At 42.7% G+C, this 23,730-nt stretch overlaps 1 protein-coding gene across 4 annotated transcripts in view; it reads left to right on the forward strand.

Annotated features, from left to right (window-relative positions):
* The window catches only part of JPH1 (junctophilin 1), a 157,469-nt gene that overhangs the window by 11,802 nt on the left and 121,937 nt on the right, over positions 1–23,730 (forward strand). For 2 of the 4 annotated variants that reach the window (XM_073550773.1, XM_073550774.1), the window contains exon 2: positions 8,748–9,501. The exons of the other annotated variants lie outside the window; for them this stretch is intronic. In XM_073550773.1, the coding sequence (XP_073406874.1) occupies positions 8,748–9,501 (754 nt within the window). The remainder of the gene's footprint in view (positions 1–8,747; positions 9,502–23,730) is intronic. 4 annotated transcript variants of the gene reach the window in all.

The raw sequence follows: 23,730 nt of genomic DNA on the forward strand, positions 1-23,730 counted from the left end.
TGGATAGATGCAATCTCCGCACAACAGATACCAGATATTCTGAAGTCTTAGGCTATGTTCACATGTTGCGTTGTTGTTTTTTTTTTTTTTTTCTGCTCAAAGCTGCTACTTTTTTTTTTTTTTTGCAGCAGGTTTTGCTGCGTTTTTATTGTCTCTTGTGCATGCTGGTAAAGTTTAGTGCCCTAAAAAAAAATCATGGAGCAACATCCTTAAGGTTTTTGCACCAAAAACGCACCGATACCTGCGTTTTTGCACTTATCCATTTGTTTCCTATTAAAAAAAAAAAAACGGCAGTTTTCTAAATCAGTTAGAAAAATAAACCCAATGTGTGTGCATGAGATTTCTGAAATCACATAGGCTTTGCTTATATTGTAAAACACGTCTTAAAAATTGCATTAAAAAGGCAGCAAAAACACAACGTGCGAACATAGCCTTACATTTATAAATGACCTGAGGAAAAATGCAGAAGGCGCATCAAACGTCTCTAGGGGGCTATTCATTCCAGCAATGGCAATCAATGAGGGCTAAAGGGAACCTGTCATTAAAGAATGCTGTATATCAGCCCTGAAAGGTAATAGCCGCAACTTACAGTGGGGAAAAAAAGTATTTAGTCAGTCAGCAATAGTGCAAGTTCCACCACTTAAAAAGATGAGAGGCGCCTGTAATTTACATCATAGGTAGACCTCAACTATGGGAGACAAACTGAGAAAAAAAAAATCCAGAAAATCACATTGTCTGTTTTTTTTTCATTTTATTTGCATATTATGGTGGAAAATAAGTATTTGGTCAGAAATAAGCAATCAAGATTTCCGGCTCTCACAGACCTGTAACTTCTTCTTTAAGAGTCTCCTCTTTCCTCCACTCATTACCTGTTGTAATGGCACCTGTTTAAACTTGTTATCAGTATAAAAAGACACCTGTGCACACCCTCAAACAGTCTGACTCCAAACTCCACTATGGTGAAGACCAAAGAGCTGTCAAAAGACATCAGAAACAAAATTGTAGCCCTGCACCAGGCTGGGAAGACTGAATCTGCAATAGCCAACCAGCTTGGAGTAAAGAAATCAACTGTGGGAGCAATAATTAGAAAATGGAAGACATACAAGACCACTGATAATCTCCCTCGATCTGGTGCTCCACGCAAAATCCCACCCCGTGGGGTCAGAATGATCACAAGAACAGTGAGCAAAAATCCCAGAACCACGCGGGGGGACCTAGTGAATGAACTGCAGAGAGCTGGGACCAATGTAACAAGGCCTACCATAAGTAACACACTACGCCACCATGGACTCAGATCCTGCAGTGCCAGACGTGTCCCACTGCTTAAGCCTGTACATGTCCGGGCCCGTCTGAAGTTTGCTAGAGAGCATTTGGATGATCCAGAGGAGTTTTGGGAGACTGTCCTATGGTCTGATGAAACCAAACTGGAACTGTTTGGTAGAAACACAACTTGTCGTGTTTGGAGGAAAAAGAATACTGAGTTGCATCCATCAAACACCATACCTACTGTAAAGCATGGTGGTGGAAACATCATGCTTTGGGGCTGTTTCTCTGCAAAGGGGCCAGGACGACTGATCCGGGTACATGAAAGAATGAATGGGGCCATGTATCGTGAGATTTTGAGTGCAAACCTCCTTCCATCAGCAAGGGCATTGAAGATGAAACGTGGCTGGGTCTTTCAACATGACAATGATCCAAAGCACACCGCCAGGGCAACGAAGGCGTGGCTTCGTAAGAAGCATTTCAAGGTCCTGGAGTGGCCTAGCCAGTCTCCAGATCTCAACCCTATAGAAAACCTTTGGAGGGAGTTGAAAGTCCGTGTTGCCAAGCGAAAAGCCAAAAACATCACTGCTCTAGAGGAGATCTGCATGGAGGAATGGGCCAACATACCAACAACAGTGTGTGGCAACCTTGTGAAGACTTACAGAAAACGTTTGACCTCTGTCATTGCCAACAAAGGATATATCACAAAGTATTGAGATGAAATTTTGTTTCTGACCAAATACTTATTTTCCACCATAATATGCAAATAAAATGAAAAAAAAACAGACAATGTGATTTTCTGGATTTTTTTTTCTCAGTTTGTCTCCCATAGTTGAGGTCTACCTATGATGTAAATTACAGACGCCTCTCATCTTTTTAAGTGGTGGAACTTGCACTATTGCTGACTGACTAAATACTTTTTTTCCCCACTCTATATCGGCCAAACCTGGTGACAGGTTCCCTTTAAGGGAAGAGCATGCAGGGCACGTGGAAGATGCTTACGCACATTTTTTTTATTTTTTTTTTTATAAACTTGAGGTTATTTGTTATGTCTTTTGTTCTGAGAATTCACTTTCCCTTAGTTGAAGAGCAGGGAATAATCAAATCCAAATATTAGGATTTAGTGAAATGTTACACCGAGCTGCAAGAATTCCCAGCTGAGTTCCAGTCTGTGATATGTGTACATATATATATAATATGGCAACGCTTGAAAGTTTGTACGCACCTGCTCACATAATGTTTTTCCTTTTTCCTATTTTAATGTGTACATTGTGGATTCAGACTGAAGGCAAAACCACAAAGAAACAAGGAGTAAATAAACACGTGTGAAACAAATCAGAGTATACCCCCTTTACTTTTCAGTGAATGCCACAGGGGTGTGAATCTGCCATCAGAATAAAAGGGGTCTACCTTGAAGAATCTAAGGTTTAGCACATATTCTGGTGTGATTCACAAGTTTCTTTGCTCCTTGTTTCAATCTGTGTTCCTTCATGATTTCACTGCCTTCAGTCTAAATCTCCAATGTGCACATTCCAATAAGAACAAAGAAAACCATTGTAGAAACAGGTGCGTATTAACAGTCGACAGGTACCAAGCTATATGTTGAAAGTTTGAAGATTTAGGCTAAAGGCAGCAAAATCATGAAGGAACACAGATGGAAACAAGGAGTAAAGAAACTTGTGCATCTGTGTTCCTTCTTGATTTTGCTGCCTTCAGTTTAAATGTACAAACTTTCAACATATAGCTTGGTACCTGTCGACTGTTAATACGCACCTGTTTCTACAATGGTTTTCCTTGTACTTATTGGAATGTGCTCATTGGAGATTTAGACTGAAGGCTGCAAAATCAAGAAGGAACACATATTCACAAGTTTCTTTACTCCTTGTTTCCATCTATGTTCCTTCATGATTTTGCTGCCTTCAGCCTCAATCTACAAACTTTCAACATATAGATTGGTACCTGTCGACTGTTAATACGCACCTGTTTTTACCATGGTTTTCCTGGTTCTTATTGGAATGTGCATTTTGGAGATTCACACTGAAGGCAGAAAAACCATGAAGGACACATAGAAACTGGAAACAAGGAGTAAAGAAACGTGTGAATCAAAGCAGAATATGTTCTACATCTTAGATTCTTGAAAGTACCCAATTCTACTCTTATCACAGATTTACCCCCTTTTGGCATTCACTGAAGAGTAAAGAGGGATAGTTTGAGGGATTTAAGTGTTTAGCACAGATTCTGGTTTGTTTCACTTCTGTTTCCTTACCCCTTGCTTCCATTTGTGTTTCGTTGTTTTTTTTGCTGCCTTTAGTCTGATTCTATAATGTGCACGATATAATAAGATCAAGGAAAACCAATGCATGAGTAATTGTTAGCAAACCTTTGTCTGGTGCTGTACATATGTATTTTACTATATTATTCACACTTTTTGTTGGTTGTATGACGTTGCGTGAGTTTAAAAGGCACAGCGCCCCTCTTGTCTATAGTCGGCACCTTATAGGAGAATGAAGCTGAGATGAATGGTCGCACGCAGCTGATGGACGGGGCTGCTGCTATTTCTGGAATAAAAAAAACCCCCTAAATCGTCTTTTTAAATTTGTAAGATCCTTTATATCCGCTGTTTGTTTGATGTGACACAAGCAGTGAGTGGTGAAGAAATAGCGTGCCCCCAGGGATGTGGCGTCATATTGTGCATTAATTACTGATGCTGTACGTATTATGGATTGGAATTGACCAATCCACTATGAAGTAGTAGCACAGAAGACAGAAGGTAAAGTGCTGTATAAAGCGTAGCTGTTTACACCAGTGTGCGCTATTCCTGGTTATTAAACAGGTCCTCTGTGTCTTCTGATGTGAGTTTACATACGTTGGAAGGAATGGTAGGCATCGCCGCAAAAGTAAATATTTTACTATCCCTGTGATGGTATTTTGCACGGCAAAGTGCTACACAATTTACATGGAAAAGCATTTCCTCCTCTTGCTTGTACCCACTTGTTGGTCTCGATCATGTTTTTTTTTTTTTTTTTTCCCCAGCAAGGTAGAATTCTCAGAAATTTGCAAGCAGATGATGGAATTTTCAACTCCTTTAACCTTCTTAGGTTTCAATCACTACATTATAAATTACGATGTAAATTTTACAAAAAACATTTGAGTATTGTGTGTGCTAGTACATGCAGGTGCTTCTCGCAAAATTAGAATATCCTCAAACAGTAAATTTATTTCAGTTCTTCAATACAAAAAGTGAAACTCATATATTATATAGAGACATTACAGAGTGATCTATTTCACGTGTTTATTTGTGTTAATGTTGGTGATTATGGCTTACAGCCAATGAAGATCCAAAAGTCATTATCTCAGTAAATTAAATAGCAAAAAACATCTGCAAAGGCTCCCTAAGCGTTTATAAAGGTCCCTTAGTCTGTTTCAGTAGGCTCCACAATCATGGGGAAGACTCCTGATATGAAAGATGGCCAGAAGGCAGTCATTGACACACTCCACAAGGAGGGTAAGCCGCAAAAGGTCATTGCTGATAATTTATGTAAGAGCAGTAAAAAGCATATGACCCAATAACCTAATGTAAATATATAATAACAAAGGATACAAAAACTTGAATAAGGCAGATGATAAAGTATGATGCCAATAAAAGTATCCCCCCAAACACAGTAAGGGTATGTTTCCACGGGCCAGATTACATCAGGATTAGCTGCGGGTTGGACGCTGTGCACAGACGCAGTGTTTATTCCGCAGCGTCCAGATGTTACAGCATAGTGGAGGGGATTTTATGAAATTCCTTCTCCACTATGCGTAGTAAAACGCGGGTGACACACCCACGAAACCGGGCATGCGGCGTGTCTTTTTAGACCGCAGCATGTCTATTTATCTTGCAGAGATGCTCAGTCTCCGCAAGATAAATAGCCCAGTCTATGGGGGTGGCGCTTTGGGCGGAGAGGGCTTTCCGCTCCGTCTATAGCGCAGGGTTTCCGGACCGTGGAAACATACCCTAAGATACCCACACAATGAATTCTTCCACGCATGGTATGATAACCCTAATATACCCCCTCACTCAAACTCCCCCTCCCTCCCTGGAAAAGTATGGTGACCCCATCACAGTCTGACATAATGATTCCCCACACAGTATAATGGATCCCACATAGTCCTCAGTACAGTATGATGGGCCCCAAATAGTCCTCCATACAGTATAATAGGCCCTGCACTGCCTTCCATATAGTATAATGGCTCCACGTAGTCCTCCACACATTATAATGGCCCCACATAATCCTCCATATATTATAATGGCACAACATAGTCCTCCATACATTATAATAGCACAACATAAAAATAAAAAACAAATATCCACCACTCTCCAGTCCCCCGCTGCTCCCGTTTCCGTAGCACATCTTTTGATCCTCTGCACTGCTCGCCACAGCGGGCGCATTGTAATGAAGTCATTGTGCCCGCTGCACTGAGATGTCAGACACAAAGGGATATTAACTACGGCGGGAGTGTCAGCTGATGCTCCCTCCTCCATCATTGCTTTTAACTGTATTGAGATCCTAGTTTTCGATACAAAAGTGCGATGTTGGGCGGGGTTCCCGAGCAGCATTGTTGGCCAAAAAATACTCACTCTGTGAGCTTGATTTGGCTTGCGGACCAGAGTTTGACGTGTGCTTTTAAGGCTCCATTGATCATTCACCTACCAAGTTCCTTGAATATCCTGTCCTCGGGTGATCATATCTCAGCTCAAGTGTTCGCTGAACGAGACTTTATTATTGTTGTTGTACATGGTTATTTAAATTGCTGTTATATTCCTTCATTTTGAACCAGACTGGTCTGTCTTTCTTTGCCCTTTTACTTATAGGGCACTATAAGGATAGATTCACATGTCAGACATTCATGGTCCATGATCCACGTACTGTCGGAGTGACTGTGTATTTCCTGACCAAGCTCAACAGCCTGCCAGGAATAAATGGGGCTACTGAATTCGGGTCAGGAGCCACTCTTCTCTACTTTGCGGTCGATACTTGGACCATGAATATTGGATGTGTGAAACTGGCCTAGCCCACAGAGCTTGCGCTCGCCTGATGTTTTGAGATTTACATGCTGTTTTGTGTTCACCACCACTGCCTGGCATCCACATTCCTATCCACCGCTGTGTAGGTGACTTCTTTTCTCAACCTCTAGGAAATGTGGACTGTGGACCTTACAGCTACTGTTCAGCAGCGATGGTCGTCAGCTCTTCTATGATACTTGAAAGTATTTTCTGTTTGGGATGTAAGACTTGTGTAAGATTAGACCAATCTCGCAGATCTGCATTTGCCAGTTTGTGTAAGAGACATGGATGCCAAACGATCATACGGTGAATGGTAACCTTACATGTCCGGATATATCAAGAAGCATATGTAAAACTCTTCAGAGGGATCAGCACCTCAGCTGAGGAAGTTTAGCTTATAGATGATAAGACTAGAAGGTTAAGATGAATTGCAAGATAAACAGGAAAATAACTTAAGGATAAAGCTGGTCTCCAGGATGTCGGAGACTGCTGCATGTGTTGGGGGAAGTGTGCCGTCCTGTAGAAGATTCCAAGATCTGAAGCAAATTGCCTTCAATTGTTTGTAGCTGTGAAGACACCACAAGAGTAGGGGCTTCCTGTGTTAAGGGCGATTGTGTTGCACAATTGGAGCAGTAATATTAATTCATAGGATGGGTAATATGGTAGTAAGGGAGGTTTACATCTATTTTTGAATAGTAGGTAGTACAGATGAGCAAAATGGTTTGCAGAACCCTAACGAGATCCTCATGAGCAGCATTCTCCCTTCTTCTGTATCTTCTGATTAATTGGCCAGGCGCTATATCTTACGCATGTCACTTCGTAACAATGACGTTGCGTCGGGTAGTGCCGGCGGGTAGGAGACAGGTTGAAGGCTACAGAATACAGTGTCCTGCAATTAGATTTGCTCATCTATGTAGACTATAGAGGTGACACTTGAAGCTGAGAGGCATATTAGGAGGGCTGACAGATCCTCTTCGGAGCAGATCTCTGATAGGGAGGCAAGTTCCCCGTTCCCACAACCGCCTGCCCTTACCTGGCACTTCACCATAAGTAAGCCCTTTTTCAGAAAATCCATACTGCAGTGCTCAATCCCACTGCCTTATATTTCCTAGCCATGTACCTATCTACTTTCATGCAAGGCTCTCTACACAGATCAGTTTTTCCTTTTGTCAAAAAATTGTGCTGGGCCTCTTTCTCTTATAAAGATGTATGTCGGTATTGATTCTTGCTGTAAAAAGGTATACCTTACAGTTGTGTTTTTATTACTCCATGCCTATGTATAGGAAATATTGGTGTACTTTCTTATACAGTAAAGATAAAGAGGGAGGACATGTAGGAGCTAGGTTTTTTGAGATTAAACTTTCAACTAGGACTATCCCACCATTCTGACATGGATTATCATGGAGTAAGGGTGGCTAATAAATGGGATGAACACTTAGCCATGCTAAACAGGCTGTCAATCGCCCAGTGTTCATCAGGTGAAATCATTTTTAAGCTTGATTAAAATCATTGTCCCTGACAGCACATTGTCCGGTGTAAACAGGACATGTACTCCTGAGAACGATATTTTATAGTCAGAATGATTACGTTAATGATTATTCTGGGTGCATGGAACTTTGGCAGCTTGTCTAACCCGGTTACTAAACAACCACCCACTGAATCACATGTAGCCTATCCATGGTCATTTGACGGCCGCTATTGGCCAATGTAAATGCTCTCTAAATATATTGTGAGCGCTGGTGACATCTGCTTTAACTTAGAGCTGAAGGCTGTTAAAGATTCAATCTCGAGCCATGGCGACTTGATGGATGATCAATGTGTAGGAAGATCGATCTCGTGCATGCCTAGTCCACCATGATCTCCTCCACCGTTATCTTGATAGTATCATGCCATCGGATTGCTGGTCTTCCTTTTAGCCTTCTTCCTTCTATTCTTCCTACCATGATGTCCTTCTCCGGTGATTGCCCTCTTTGTTTGATGTGTCGAAAGTAAGCAAGTCGTAGCTTGATGAGCTTTGCTTCAAGTGACATTTCTAGCTTGATTTTTGTCTTCTTGCTGCCCATGGTATTGAAAACCTTTTTTTTCCATCACCACATTTTGAAGGAGTCGATATATATTCCCTATATAGTATCCCCTATTTAACTCATTTTCTGTGTGACTAAGCTCGTATTGCATTTTCAAGAAATGGGTACGAACGTTTTTTATGGCCAAGATGAGTGGTCGTACCAGGGCACAGAAGACATCAGAAGATGGCAGTGATAATATATTTTCTTTTGGCACATTTGCCAGAGGGATGGATGATTAAATATGGTTAAAGTGTTTATTTCTCGATCCTGATAATAGATTCAGTGTTGTACAGTATGTGAATGTGCATGGCTTGATGGTTGGAAAGTCCATATTTTTTGTTTTTACTTGACACTGTGTTTTTATCCAGGTACATACCAAGGACAATGGATGGGAGGAATGAGGCATGGATATGGCGTTCGCCAGAGCGTTCCCTATGGTATGGCTACAGTCATCCGATCACCACTGAGAACCTCTCTGTCTTCATTACGTAGTGAACAGAGCAATGGCACCGTACTCCATGACATCGGAGCCGACAGTCCAGCTGGGACTCGTGGAGGTTTTGTATTGAATTTTCACAGCGACTCGGAGCTTATGACGGGCAAGAAGAAGGGTTTGTTCAGAAGAGGGTCACTACTGGGCAGCATCAAGCTTAGAAAATCAGAGTCCAAGATCTCCATATCTAGCAAACGCAGCTCTGTGAGGAGCGATGCGGCTATGAGTAGGATTAGCTCCAGCGACGCCAATTCTACAATTAGCTTTGGAGATCTAGACTCTGATTATTCTCCGGTAGAAGATCACGTCGATGCCACCACCACAGAAACTTACATGGGAGAATGGAAGAATGATAAGCGCACAGGGTTTGGAGTAAGTGAGCGATCAAACGGAATGAAATACGAGGGAGAATGGCTGAACAATCGCAGGCATGGATATGGATGTACCATATTTCCCGATGGCACAAAAGAAGAAGGAAAGTACAAAAATAATGTTTTAGTCCGTGGAATAAGAAAGCAACTTATACCCATAAAGAACACCAAAACGAAGGAAAAGGTAGACCGCGCTGTCGAGGGGGCGCAGAGAGCAGCAGCTGTAGCAAGGACAAAGGTGGAGATAGCAGCGTCCAGGTAGGTCACTTGTGGAAATGGCCAGACTGTAAAGAGAGCTGCTGGGTTTCTTACAGGAATTGCTCATTTTATCTGTAAGGACATCTTAATAGCAGATATTGGGCCATGCAATATATTTATCTTATTGCAGCAAAATAACAATAGACATCAGATATGTGCAGTAAAACAATGGCGCCCTAGTGGTTTTGATACATGAAGCCTACACCGTGGCCTGTGAGCTTTTTTAAAGTGAAAAAAATGCTATTTATTGCTTTCTTCCGGTCCTCTGATTACTTGTATGACCACTCCCGTAAAAATAAAGAAAGGTATGCATCAAGGAGTTAGGAAGTAGGCCTGCATGGTACATAAATGTAAGCACTTTGCATGTCCATGTGGTGCCTCTATACAGCACCATATTAAGGGGGCATTCCGGCTCAATGCACTTTCTCATCAGGAGGTGAGAAGGGCCAGTGACCTCCTGTCTAGTGCAACCTGCCAGATTGGGTGCACAATACCTGCTGATCACAGATGCGACCCAGCAGGTATCAGTAAACGTGACCTCAGCAGCCCTGCCCACCTCCATTTGCGGAAATGAGCAGAGCCGAAATACCCCTTTAAGGGAATATTCTGCCTTAGAGTCTTTTGAAGGGGTGCCAAAGTACAATAGAGCCCCATAGACTTCTTTGGATGACATTACAGCTCACTGCAACTTTCAACTTGTACAGGGCTCTGATATGGTTGTTTTACATGAGCCCTAATGTAAAGAAAGCAGATTACGATCGTATCATACGTAATTATATTGCTAAAGGTGCTATTTACATGAAATTCTCACCAGATGTCGGAAAAAAACATACAATCCACACAGGCAAAGAAATCCATAAATTAAGTTGCGTAATAATGAAAATGACACAGGTAAAAAAATATTGAACACTCTTGCAGAAATGTAATTAATGCTTTGTACAAAAGCCGTTGTTAGTGATGACCGCTTCAAGACTCCTCCTGTATTGAGAAACTAGTCGCATGCATTGCTCAAGTGTGATTTTTGGCCCATTCTTCCACATAGACACACTGCAAATCCTGAAGGTCCCATGAGCTCCTTCTGTGAACTCTGAGCTTTAGTTCCTTCCATAAATTTTCTATTGGATTCAGGTCAGGTGATTGGCTGGGCTAGTCTAGCAGCTTTATTTTCTTTTTTTCTGATACCAATTGAGGGTTTCCTTGGCTGTGTGTTTGGGATCATTGTCTTGCTGAAATGTCCACTCTTTTTTCATCTTTATTATTGGGTTGTGGTAGATGACAGCAGATGTTTTTCGAGAATGTATATTTGTCCATTCAACCTTCCTTTAATCTTATGAAATTTCCTAGTGCCTTATGCTGAAGCATCGCTTGGAAAGTGTTTGACAAGTGTGACCAGGTTTTTACTATTGAGGCCGCCTATGCGGCCTCAATAGTAAAAGATAGAATGTTAAAATGCTAAAAAAAAATAAAAAATCGGTGTATATTTACCTTCCGGCGTCCCGCGATGCATTCCCGGGCCACAGCGTTCCCAGTAATGCCTTGCGAGACCTGTGATGACGTTGGTCTTGCGTTGCTATAGCGATCTCGCGAGACCACGTCATCACAGGACCTTGCCGCAAGGCATTACTGGGAACGCTGATGCCGGGAATGCAGCGCGGGACGCCGGAAGGTAAATATACCCCGATTTTTTTTTATTTTTTATTCCTTTTTTTACAGGGGTATGGTACCCAGGGCCTGGAGGACAGTCTCCTCTCCTCCACACCGTGGGTACCAACCGCACATGAGACGCTTAACTTCCCGCATGGTGGGCATAGCCACATGCGGGAAGTAAGCGATTCTCATGCATTCCTATGGGTGCGGAATCACGGCAATTCTTTGCGATTCCGCACAAAAGAATGAGCATGCTGCGATTTTTTTCCGCGATGCGATTCCGCCGCGGAAAAAAGCGCAGCATTAGCACAGCATGTGCGGAATGCCATAGCAATGCATGGGGGGCGTTCTGTACACGATTTTTAAACGTTTTCGCTGCGTTTTTGCGCTGAAAATCGCGGCAAAAACGCTTAAAAATCACTACGTGGGCACACAGCCTTAATGTTGTTAAGTAGTGATGAGCGAGTATATTCGTTGCTCAGGTGTTCCCGAGCATGCTCGGGTGTCCTCTGAGTATTTTTCTGTGCTCGGAGATTTAGTTTTCGTCGTCTCAGCTGCATGATTTTCGACTGCTAGGCAGCTTGAATATATGTGAGGAATGCCTGTTTGTTAGGGAATTCCCACATGTATTCAGCCTGTCTACAAGTCGCAAATCATGCAGCTGAGACAATGAAAACTAAATCTCCGCACACGCCAAAATACTCGGAGATCACCCAAGCATGCTCAGGAAAACCCGAGTAACGAGTATACTCGCTCATCACTATTGTTAAGAAAACTTTAAACGTTCTTGAACATGTTTTTCTTGCACGATGAGTGTACATACAGGCCATAGAAGTTGAGTGCATTACTTATTGTGTTCTTTGAAATAATTGTACCTGCTGATTCCAGTTCTTTCTGTAGCTCTCCACAGGTGGTCCTTGGATCTTGGACAACTTTTCTCATAATTCTTTTAATTCCTCTGTCTGAAATTTTGTGGGGAGCACCTGATCGTGGCTGGTTTATGGTGAAATGATGTTCTTTCCACTTTTCTTATTATGGCCCAAACAGTGCTCACTCGAACTTTTAGTAGTTTAGAAATTCTTCATTCACCAATGTCATCGGTATGTTTTTGAACAATAAGGTTGCAGATGTCTTGAGGCAGTGCAATGGTTTTACCCATCATAAGATGTTTCTTGTCTTAGATCTTAGTAATGAGACACTTTTTTATTGACCATCAGTTAAAACCAACTGATATTATTTTTTTACTAAATGACAGGCTTGCTTTCTAAGTACTGATAGATTTCAGCTGGTGTCATGACTTTCTGTTGCTTTTTGCACCTATCTTCATGTGTTCGATACTTTTTCTCTGTTGCATTGCTCATTATTAGACATAACTACATTTATGTCTATCTATGGTTTGATTTCTTTGCCTATGTGGATCGGATGGTTTGTTACCGACATCTGATGAGAATTTCATGCCAATAGCACCGTTAGAAATACATTTATGTAGAAAATTGGTGACATGTTCAGTACTTATTTCACCCACTGTGTGTGTAGTCTAGTGTAGTATGATCAATTGACGTGAAGACGTTTATTAATAGACTCTGGACATTAGTTGGAATCCTAGTTTGCCTGTAGGGCCTCCTTCATACATATATATTTAGCATTTTAAACCCTTGCAAAATGCGCAATGAATTTGGATCATTTGTTTCAAGTATTTTTAGCATTACGTTTTATTTTGATACATTTACTTGTTGCATTTCTCTGTGGTCACTAGAGTTGAGCGATACCGTCCGATACTTCAAAGTATCGTATCGGATGGTATCGGCCGATCTTTAAAAAAAGTATCGGTATCGCCGATTCCGATACCGGAAGTCCCATTCAAGTCTATGGGACTTCCGGTATCGGAATAAGAAAAACCCTTTCCTGCCCTTGTACAGCCTCTCTGGGGTCTGTACGGGCCTTTCGGGGGGCTGTGCCGGCCTGCCAGGGGGTCTGTGCAGGCTCCGGTGGTCTGTGCAGGCTCCGGGGGGCTGTGCCGGCCTGCCGGGGGGCTGTGCCGGCCTGCCGGGGGGCTGTGCCGGCCTGCCGGGGGGCTGTGCCGGCCTGCCGGGGGGCTGTGCCGGCCTGCCGGTGGTCTGTGCAGGCATCGTCCGATGGGACTACAAGTCCCATCGGGCGATGCCTGCTACCATGACAGTGATTGACACATTAGCCAATGATGGGACAGTAGTAGTCCCATCATCCGGCTAATGTGTTAAATGTAAAAAAAAAAAAAAAAAAAAAAAAAAAAAAAATACTACATACATGCTACATACATGCTACATGCATACTACATGCATGCTACATGCATGCTACATGCATGCTACATGCATGCTACATGCATGCTACATACATGCTACATACATACTACATGCTACATACATACCACATACATACTACATACATACTACATGCTACATACATACCACATACATACTACATACATGCTACATACTACATACATACTACATGCATGCTACATGCATACTACATGCATGCTACATACATACTACATGCATGCTACATACATACTACATGCTACATACATACTACATATATACTACATGCATGCTACATACATACTACATGCATGCTACATACATACTACATGCTACATACATACCACATATATACTACATACATACAATACATTCATACAATACATACATAGACATACAGTACATATAACATAGAGTAACATACTTACCAATACTTGTCACATTGTTCCCCGAAGCCATTGTCTTTTCCGGGATAAATATTAACATAACAAACCACAAAAATACTCACCCACGATCCGAAGCAGTCCACGAGTGTGTCCCACGACGATCTTGGGTAGAGAACTGCAGCATCAGATGATGCTGCCGTTCTCTACGGGCTGCAGGAATCCAATGACGGAAGGTAGGTATCCTTCCGCACTGTATTCCTCCGCCACTTAAAAAAAAAAAGTCCCTAGTCTCACTTTATGCCATTGCTGTGTGGGAATTTCCCACGCAGCAATGGCATAAAGTGAGACTAGGGACTTTTTTTTTTTAAGTGGCGGAGGAATACAGTGCGGAAGGATACCTACCTTCCGTCATTGGATTCCTGCAGCCCGTAGAGAACGGCAGCATCATCTGATGCTGCAGTTCTCTACCCAAGATCGTCGTGGGACACACTCGTGGACTGCTTCGGATCGTGGGTGAGTATTTTTGTGGTTTGTTATGTTAATATTTATCCCGGAAAAGACAATGGCTTCGGGGAACAATGTGACAAGTATTGGTAAGTATGTTATATGTACTGTATGTCTATGTATGTATTGTATGAATGTATTGTATGTATGTAGTATATATGTGGTATGTATGTAGCATGTAGTATGTATGTAGCATGTAGTATGTATGTAGCATGCATGTAGTATGTATGTAGCATGCATGTAGTATGTATGTAGCATGCATGTAGTATGTATGTAGCATGCATGTAGTATGTATGTAGCATGTAGTATGTATGTAGCATGCATGTAGTATGTATGTAGCATGCATGTAGCATGCATGTAGTATGTATGTAGTATGTATGTAGCATGTATGTAGTATGTATGTAGTATATATGTAGTATGTATGTAGCATGTAGTATGTATGTAGCATGCATGTAGTATATATGTAGTATGTATGTAGCATGCATGTAGTATGTATGTAGCATGCAGTATGTATGTAGCATGTATGTAGTATGTATGTAGTATATATGTAGTATGTATGTAGCATGCATGTAGTATGTATGTAGTATGTATGTAGCATGCAGTATGTATGTAGCATGTATGTAGTATGTATGTAGTATATATGTAGTATGTATGTAGCATGCATGTAGTATGTATGTAGTATGTATGTAGCATGCAGTATGTATGTAGTATATATGTAGTATGTATGTAGCATGCATGTAGTATGTATGTAGCATGCATGTAGTATGTATGTAGCATGCATGTAGTATGTATGTAGTATTTTTTTTTTTTTTTTTTTAACATTTAACACATTAGCCGGATGATGGGACTACTACTGTCCCATCATTGGCTAATGTGTCAATCACTGTCATGGTAGCAGGCATCGCCCGATGGGACTTGTAGTCCCATCGGACGATGCTTGCACAGACCCCCGGACATCAGCACAGCCCCCCGGCAGGCCGGCACAGCCCCCCGGCAGGCCGGTACAGACCCCCACAGGGTGCACAGACCACCGGCAGGCCGGCACAGCCCCCCGGCAGGCCGGTACAGACCCCGGGCAGTCCACACAGCCCCCCGGCAGGCCGGCACAGCCCCCCGGCAGGCCGGCAGAGACCCCCGGAAGGCCCGAAATGACGGCGCATCATGATGCGCACACACCGCGCATCATGATGACGTCAGGCCGTCAATCAACTGAACTTCCGATTCCGATGCCGAATTCCGATATTGAAAAAATATCGGAAGTCGGTATCGGAATTCCGATACAGCAAGTATCGGCCGATACCCGATACTTGCGGTATCGGAATGCTCAACACTAGTGGTCACCTAAATGAAAGAAACGGAGCAAAAAACTGCTGCAACGTTCCTGGAGAGTGCAGTATATGCTGAGCGCGTACCTGGTATAGGACATAATGCCCAATATACCAAAGCACAGAAAATGGAGACGGGTGCGACCCTTTAATGAATGGCTCCTGAGCCCCCAGGAGACACAGCAGTATTGTACATTTCTGTATGCAATGCACACTGTTCACCAAGAACGTGGAGCTGCTCTAAAAATGGGTTGGTTTCCATGCCTGGATTTAGGTTGTGAAGTTATTGGAGTCTCTGGCGTGATCGTCACTGACAGAAGGTAGCAGAGACCACCCCGGTCACGTCACCCAAAGCCTCGTTGTACCGTTTGTGCCTCGCCTTCCTCATACTTCAATATTATCTTGTTGTTCTCGTTTTATAACAATACAGAGGAGAAGCTGCAGGCATTAGCACATTGGTTTATTGGCAGCTGACGGGAAAAGTGACCCCCGTATTGACCTGGACGATCTGTGGCCTCTAATGAGAAGTCAATCAGTGTGCTTGTGTCAGCAGGATCCAATTATGCCGGTATCGGAGATAAAAGATGCGAGCGCTCCTTTAGTCCTCGTGTTCCGTACAGTGCTGCTGCAGACATTCCTCCGAGATCACCACTACATGCCCCGGAGACCAGACAACAGTGCGCGCTGCCCCTCTCATTCACGTACAATCTGTGATTCTCTTGGATGGAGGCAGGAGGATTAATTGTAGCTTTTGTGATGTTTTGCTTTCTAGTATATTTACAGGTTGCAATATAAAAAAAATTATAAATCTACTAAACATCACATAACAGTGCGAATAACTCTGTAAATGAGAGTGCGTTGTGTCGTTCAGTCATCTATGTGCAAAGATAAGAGCCTGGCCAGCTTTACCGACAATGTGATGTGACCCAGAGGACAGCTGAGGCCTCCATAGCACTGCGGATTACCAGCCTCTAATGCATTGTACAAACCCATATAAGGGCCGGCAGGCTCAGCCAGCCACGAATTCTGGAATGTTTCTCCCCGCTGCCATGGTGATCGTATAGGGAATGCCCCGTACAGGGTCCTCATAGTCCTACTGCTCAAATGGGGGAAAACTGACTTTGTAGCTGTGATTCGGGTTAGTCATACATACAGCTGCAAAGGGTTAATAGTTTACTCTAGACCTTAATTCATCTGATGTGTGTATAAATGTGCCAATACTGTCTGTGATGCAGTCTGCTGTGTGTGTGTATGTGTGTGTGCATATATATATATATATATATATATATATATATATATATATATATATTATAGTATTTCATACACTGACAATTTTGCAAGTTTTCCCTCCTACAAAGGATGGAGAGATCTGTAATTTTTATCGTAGATACACTGCAACTGTGAGAGACAGAATCTTTAAAAAATAAATCCAGAAATTCAACTTGTATGATTTGTAAATAATTAAATTGCATTTTATTGCATGAAATAAGTATTTGATCACCTACCAACCAGCAAGAATTCTGCCTTACAGACCTGTTAGTTTTTCACTAAGGCTGTGTGCACACGCTGCGGATTCTGCTGCGGTTCCGCAGTGGCTTTGGCCGCTGCGGGTCCGCAGCTGTTTTTGCTGTGGTGTACAGTACCATTATTCCCTATGGGAATAAAAAACTGCAGTACAGACGGTGCGGATTTTTCCGCGGTTTTGAAACCGCAGAAAGAATTGACATGTCAATTCTTTCTGCAGATTCCACTGCGGTTTGCCATCTCCTCCATTGAGGAGATGAAAAACCGCAGAGCAATCCACAGGTAAAACCGCAGGTCTTTTGACCTGCAGATTTACCTGTGGATTTTACAAAATCCACGGGGCCAAATCCGCACCCCAATCCACAGCGTGTGCACGTAGCCTAAGAAGCCTCCTACTCTGCACTCATTACCTGTATTAATTGCACCTGTAGAAAAGACACCTGTCCACACAATCACACTCCAACCTCTAAGGACACCAGGGACAAAATCGTAGACCTGCACAAGGTTGGTATGGGCTACAGGACAATAGGCAAGCAGCTTGGTGAGAAGGCTACAACTGTTGGCACAAGTATTAGAAAATGGAAGAAACAGAAGATGATTGTCAATCTTCCTTGGTCTGGAGCTCCATGCAAGATCTCGCCTCATGGGGTAAAAATTATTCTGAGAAAGGACAGGAATCAGCCCAGATTTACATGGGAGGACCTGGACAATGACCTGAAGAGAGCTGGGACCACAGTCTCAATATTACCTTTAGTAACACACTACACTGTCATGGATTCAAATCCTTACTAAATTGGCATTGTGTCAAATACTTATTTTCCCCACTCTATTTTGTGTGTGTGTGTGTGTGTGTGTGTGTATTGTATGTATATATGTATGTATACACAGTGTGTGTGTGTGTGTGTGTGTGTGTGTGTGTGTGTGTGTGTGTTTATATATTACATAATAGTCATGGCCAGAAGTGTTGGCACCCTTTGAATTGTTCTAAAAAATGAATTTTCTCCCAGAAAAAAAGGCAAATTTGACATAATTTCACAAAAACCTGAAAAATAGGACAGACAAAATTGTTGGCACCCTGAACTTAATATATAGTTGCACACCATTTGGAATAAACAACTGCAATCAATTTCTTCCTATAATCATCAAGCTCCTTCCACCACTAAACTGGAATTTTGGACCATTTTTCTTTTGCAAATTACTCCAGGTCTCTCATATTTGAAGGGTGCCTTCTCCCAACAGCAGTTATAAGAACTGTACAAAAGTGTTCAAAAAGATTAAGGCTAAGTTCACACGTAGCGGAACTCTCGCGGAAATTACCGCAAGAGTTTCGGAATTCCATTCAGCGGGAAAATCGCATTTTAAATTCCCCCGATTTTCCCGTGGAAAAACTAGCAGTTTGCAAGCGTAATTAGCTTGCAAAATGCTAGCGTTTTCCAAGCGATCTGTAGCATCGCTTGGAGAACTGATTGACAGGTTGGTCACACTCGTCAAACATAGTGTTTGACAAGTGTGACCAACTTTTTACTACTGAGGCCGCCTATGCAGCATCAGTAGTAAAAGATAAAATGTGAAAAAAATAAAAAATGGTGTTATTCTCACCTTCCGACGTCCCGCGCAGCCTTCCCGCCTCTCTCCACGCTCTCGTTCCCAGTAATCCTTTGCGAAAATGCCCGCGATGACGTCCGTTCTCGCGGGATCGCGACGTCTCGCGGTAATTCGCGATGACGTCGCGCGAATGACCGCGAGACTTCGCGATCCCGCGAGAACGGACGTCATCGCGGGCATTTATTTTTCGCAAAGGATTACTGGGAACGAGAGCGTGGAGAGAGGCGGGAGGGCTGCGCGGGACGTCGGAAGGTGAGAATAACAATATTTTTTTTTTCAAATTCTATTTTTTACAGGGATATGGTACACAAAGCCCGGAGGACAGTCTCCTCTCCTCCGGACCGTGGGCACCATCCACAATTGTTATGCTTACTATTCGCATGGTGTGCACAGCCACATGCAGAAAGTAAGCAGAACAATGCATTCCTATGGGTGCGGGATCGCCGCGATTCCGCAAAATGAATGAGCATGCTGCGTTTTTTACCGAGAAGCGATTCCGCCAGCACAGCATTGTGGAATCCCATAGGAATGCATGGGATGCTTATTTTTCGCGTTTTCGCGGCAAAATCGTGAGGTTAAAACCGCCGCGGAAACACTGAAAAAATGCCATGTGTGAACTCAGCCTTAGATCTATGCTCATTGCTGACCACTTCAGAACGCTCCAGTGCTTTGTTTTAATCGGTTTCTGGATGCTTCTTGAAGCATATTCTGTGTTGTCCTGCTGGAAGACCCATGACCTAGAACGCAAACACAGCTTTCTGACACTGGGCACTACATTGCCAACCAAAATCCTTTGGTAATCTTTAGATTTCCTGATGCCTTGCACACATTCAAGGCACCAAAACAAGACCAAAACATATTTTAATCTCCACCATATTTGACTGTAGGTACTATGTTCTTTTCTTTGTAGGCCTCATTCCATTTTCAGTTAACAGCAGAATGATGTGCTTTATCGAAAAGCTCCATCTTAGTCTCGGCTGCCCAGAAGACGCTTTCCCAGAAGGATTTTGGCTTACTGAAGTACATTTTGGCAAACTGCAGTCTATCTTTATGTCTCTGTGATAGCAGTGGGGTCCTCCTGGGTCTCCTGCCATAGTGTTTGATATCATTCAAATGTTCATTCTGACACTGATGCACCCTGAACCTGCATAAGTTTGTGGGAGAAATGCTTCATTTTCTGGAACAATTTCAAGGATGCCAACACTTTTGGCCATGACTGTATTAGGCTGTGCAGCCTGGAGAGGCAGTGCATTGTATTGCAGATAAATCTTTCTGTGACTATTTATTACCTACTCACAGAATAGGTGCCGAATGTTAGATTGCTTGGCATCCCAATGGCCCACTTGCATGGTCGCACACATAGTAGACCACCACTCCGTGCATTGATGAATTGTAATTCTTTTTGGGTAGAAGTAAAAATGGTAAAGTGGCCATAAACGTTAGCTGCCAATCAAATGCTCGTTCTGCCAAAATCTATCTCCTCCGACACCCCCACACATGCATACTTGTGAACAGTCATTTTCAGTAGGAGAAGCAGAGTAATCCGTAGCTTGAAAGCGGCAGCTTATTTCTCCGTAAACAAAAGTATCAGGCATCTTACAATCCAACTGCTGATCCCTTTTGTCCTCCAACACCTGCCATTGAGGAACAGTCCGAAGGACCCCATACAATTGTCCTGTCCTTCTGAAATGGCCAACTTGATGCCATAAGAACTGTAAATCCAGCAATGTTCAGGCTTATCCCCATATAATTTCAATGCGGAAATGTCCAAGTCTTTGAATGTGCTACATGTGCAAATGGAAAAATGCTTTCAATGTAATTGCCTATTGACTGTTACTGCTGTTCGGAGCAATATCCTGACTGATGGGAAGGAGTCAGCGTAGTGAATAGTTTGCCTATTTTCTGTAAGAATTGCTGTAGTCTGGAGGTAAATGAATGACAGATGCCTCTGTCAGTCTGTATTTTAGGCTGTACTCACATTTGCTTCTTGGTTGAATTATGGGATCTTCGAGGGTTCACTGTAGTGATGACTGGTAAAATACTGGGAACCTAATAGAATATAACGGTATGAACATATCCTGAGCCTGTATGCGGATTCTCCGGTCAGATCATTTGTTTTCTTTTAATGGTAACGGACAGTATATTGTAATCTTTAGGAGCCAGTATTCAATAGAAATTAGCAAGTAGTAATGAGTGAATGTGCTCGGCTGTTATCGGAGTATCGTGGTTGTACTCATATATTATGTTCGAGTACCTTCGGATGCATGATTTGGGGCTGTTAGACAGCTGCAGCACGTGCGGGAATACCTGTTTTGTTATGGCAGCCCCATGTGTTCAGGCACTCTAACAGCCGCAAATCATGCAGTCGCGGGGACTCGAACATAATATACGAGCAATGCCCAAGATCCTCGGATAAGACTTTATCCAAGCTCTTTCGCTCATCACTAACCATTACACATCACACTGCTAACGCCCTTTCATATAAAATAATCTCTGGAGGCAGAGTTATGTTCCAGGCCGCGTCCTGCCCGGAGCCTAGAAAAGGTAATTTATATAAAGTGATAGATTTTCTCAGCAAAAAGGCATCTGATATGAGACATACTGGTAGGACTTTTCTCAGCAGTCTATAACCTGTATGGCCAGATTCCCTTTAAGTTTAAACAGAATCAAGATTTTATTTTTTGCAAAAGTCACCTTGCCATATTGGCATCCATGCAAAGTCATGGACGATAAAGACTACAATATAAAATGTTGTACAGCATTTCAGCATTATTTGTCTGTCACTCAATCTGTGCATTCGTCCGTCCGTCCATCTATCCGTCCGTCCCCTATCACGTTTGTCTTTCCTGCTCGCTGTAGCTCTTGATACATGAACACTTATCGCATCTCCATGGATAAAGCCTTCAGCGGCGTATTGTGACTGTTAGATCAGTGACTAATTGTAAAAAATGCCTAAAATGATGCAGTTGTTCCCTTGTACTGGGATTATGGCCGCTCGCTTCCCTTCCTGGCAGGAGATGCTTATGAGCCGGTATTGTGGAGCAGTTGGCTCGGATCATTTCGGGTGAGGATTGCAGCGTCCTCTTAGATTAGATGGTGCGTGACAGCAAATGTTACAATGCAGATTTTTATCAGAAGATGGTTATCTCTGTCTGTGGGCATAATGCCTGCTTTTGTTTTTTTTTGTTTTGTTTTCATCCTAGAATAATATACATTTAGAGTTCAGGCACCAGATGTCATTTTAATGATGTGAAACATTGAAAGACCATAAAACACTGAAATCACCAAAGATATGTACCATCGTACATTAGACTGTCACAAAACCACTTTGCCTATCAGCAGGGCTGTGGAGTCGGAGTCGTGGAGTCGGAGTCAGTGCTCATTTTGGTGGAGTCGGAGTCGGTATAAAATGGACCGACTCCGACTCCTAAAATATATAATAAATTGAGTACAGTAATTCAATGCAGGATGTGCTGAATATTTTTTCATAGGAGTTTGGGAAAGTTATGAAATGTCCTATAAATGGCTGTTATATTCCTGATCTAAGGCTACATTCACACACAGCGTTTTTCCTGTGTTTTTTGAGGATACGTTTTTCAGCTGCAAAAGCTGATCATCTTTTTAAAAAACTGCATCACCTGAAAGGTTTTTGAGCTCATAGATAATGTTTTCAATAGCAAAAGCAGATTAGAAATCTGCTCTATCTATCCATTTATCCATATCTGTACCAAAAAGAATGAAAACCGGGTAGTACACCAATATATATTCTGTTCTATCTAAATATCTTTATTATTGGATCATAAAAATGATTAAATGTCTGAGGTTCACATTGTACTACAATACATTTTTCACTTAAATATAAGCAATATGTGTGGGAGTCGGAGTCGGAGTCGGTGTAAGGGAAATTGAGGAGTCGGTGTCGGAGTCGCAGGTTTGGCTTACCGACTCCACAGCCCTGCCTATCAGAGTGCGGTCCGTTTGTAATACTATGTGCCACATATTGCGTCACATTCTCCTTGGTGCTTCTGTCTAGGGTAACATACTGCCATGTATCGCCCATTCACCTCCAGGTCATGGTTCAGGGACAGGGATGACTGTGACAGTAGATGTCATATTGGAAGCATCAATGCAAGAAATATTGCATTCTGTGGCTCGACTGTTAGTAAAGTATATGATTTAAAGACCGTTTTATGGGGGTGGCAAAATGTGCAAATGACCACGGCCCCTGTTTAGTAAGAGACCCTGAAACTTATGTGTTTATTTAAGGGAGTATGATTTATAGGTAGATCCTTTAACGCTTAGGTCCGGGTGGGCGCACAGATCCTAGGCGTAGATACAAGCAGGAAGCCATGTAGGCAGTGAGGACTTGGCACACATAGGAATCTCAGGAGCAAATGGAGTGGAATCCAGCGGGGATGAAGCGCAAATACAAAGAGCACCAAATATAGGACTAGAGAGTCTCAATCCCAAGACATAGGTGCGTCTAAATGGGCCTTAACTAGGTCTAGGGAGATGGTGAGGTCATCGATCCACTATGGGTAATTTGCAAATGCCGAAGTGGAGCACAGCAGAGAGCAGCGGACCCAGGGAAGGAAACAGAGCCAGGATATCCAGGACTGTGTATAACATGAATGTTTTTGAGCACTGATGGCATCTTGTGGGCTTTATTAGGCTGTATATAAGGGTGGGCTTCATTGCATGTGGTTCAGGTCCCTGGTTTCTATAAAACATACTTTATCATGACGTCGCGATGTGTTGCGCATTTTTGTCATAGTTAACTGGCAGAATTGCCCAGCAATTGGCAAGCTGGGAGAAAGTGTGTTCCTGTTTTACATCGCAGTCCTCACATTACTTTACCGCAGAATCGGAGATGTGGTTACAGTGCACCTGACTCCATAGATCTGATGTCCTCACGTAGACACATAGCCATGATGTGGA

Source organism: Dendrobates tinctorius, unplaced genomic scaffold (genome assembly GCF_039654945.1).
Source record: "Dendrobates tinctorius isolate UK_male_01 unplaced genomic scaffold, ASM3965494v1 ptg000169l, whole genome shotgun sequence".
NCBI lineage: Eukaryota > Metazoa > Chordata > Amphibia > Anura > Dendrobatidae > Dendrobates > Dendrobates tinctorius.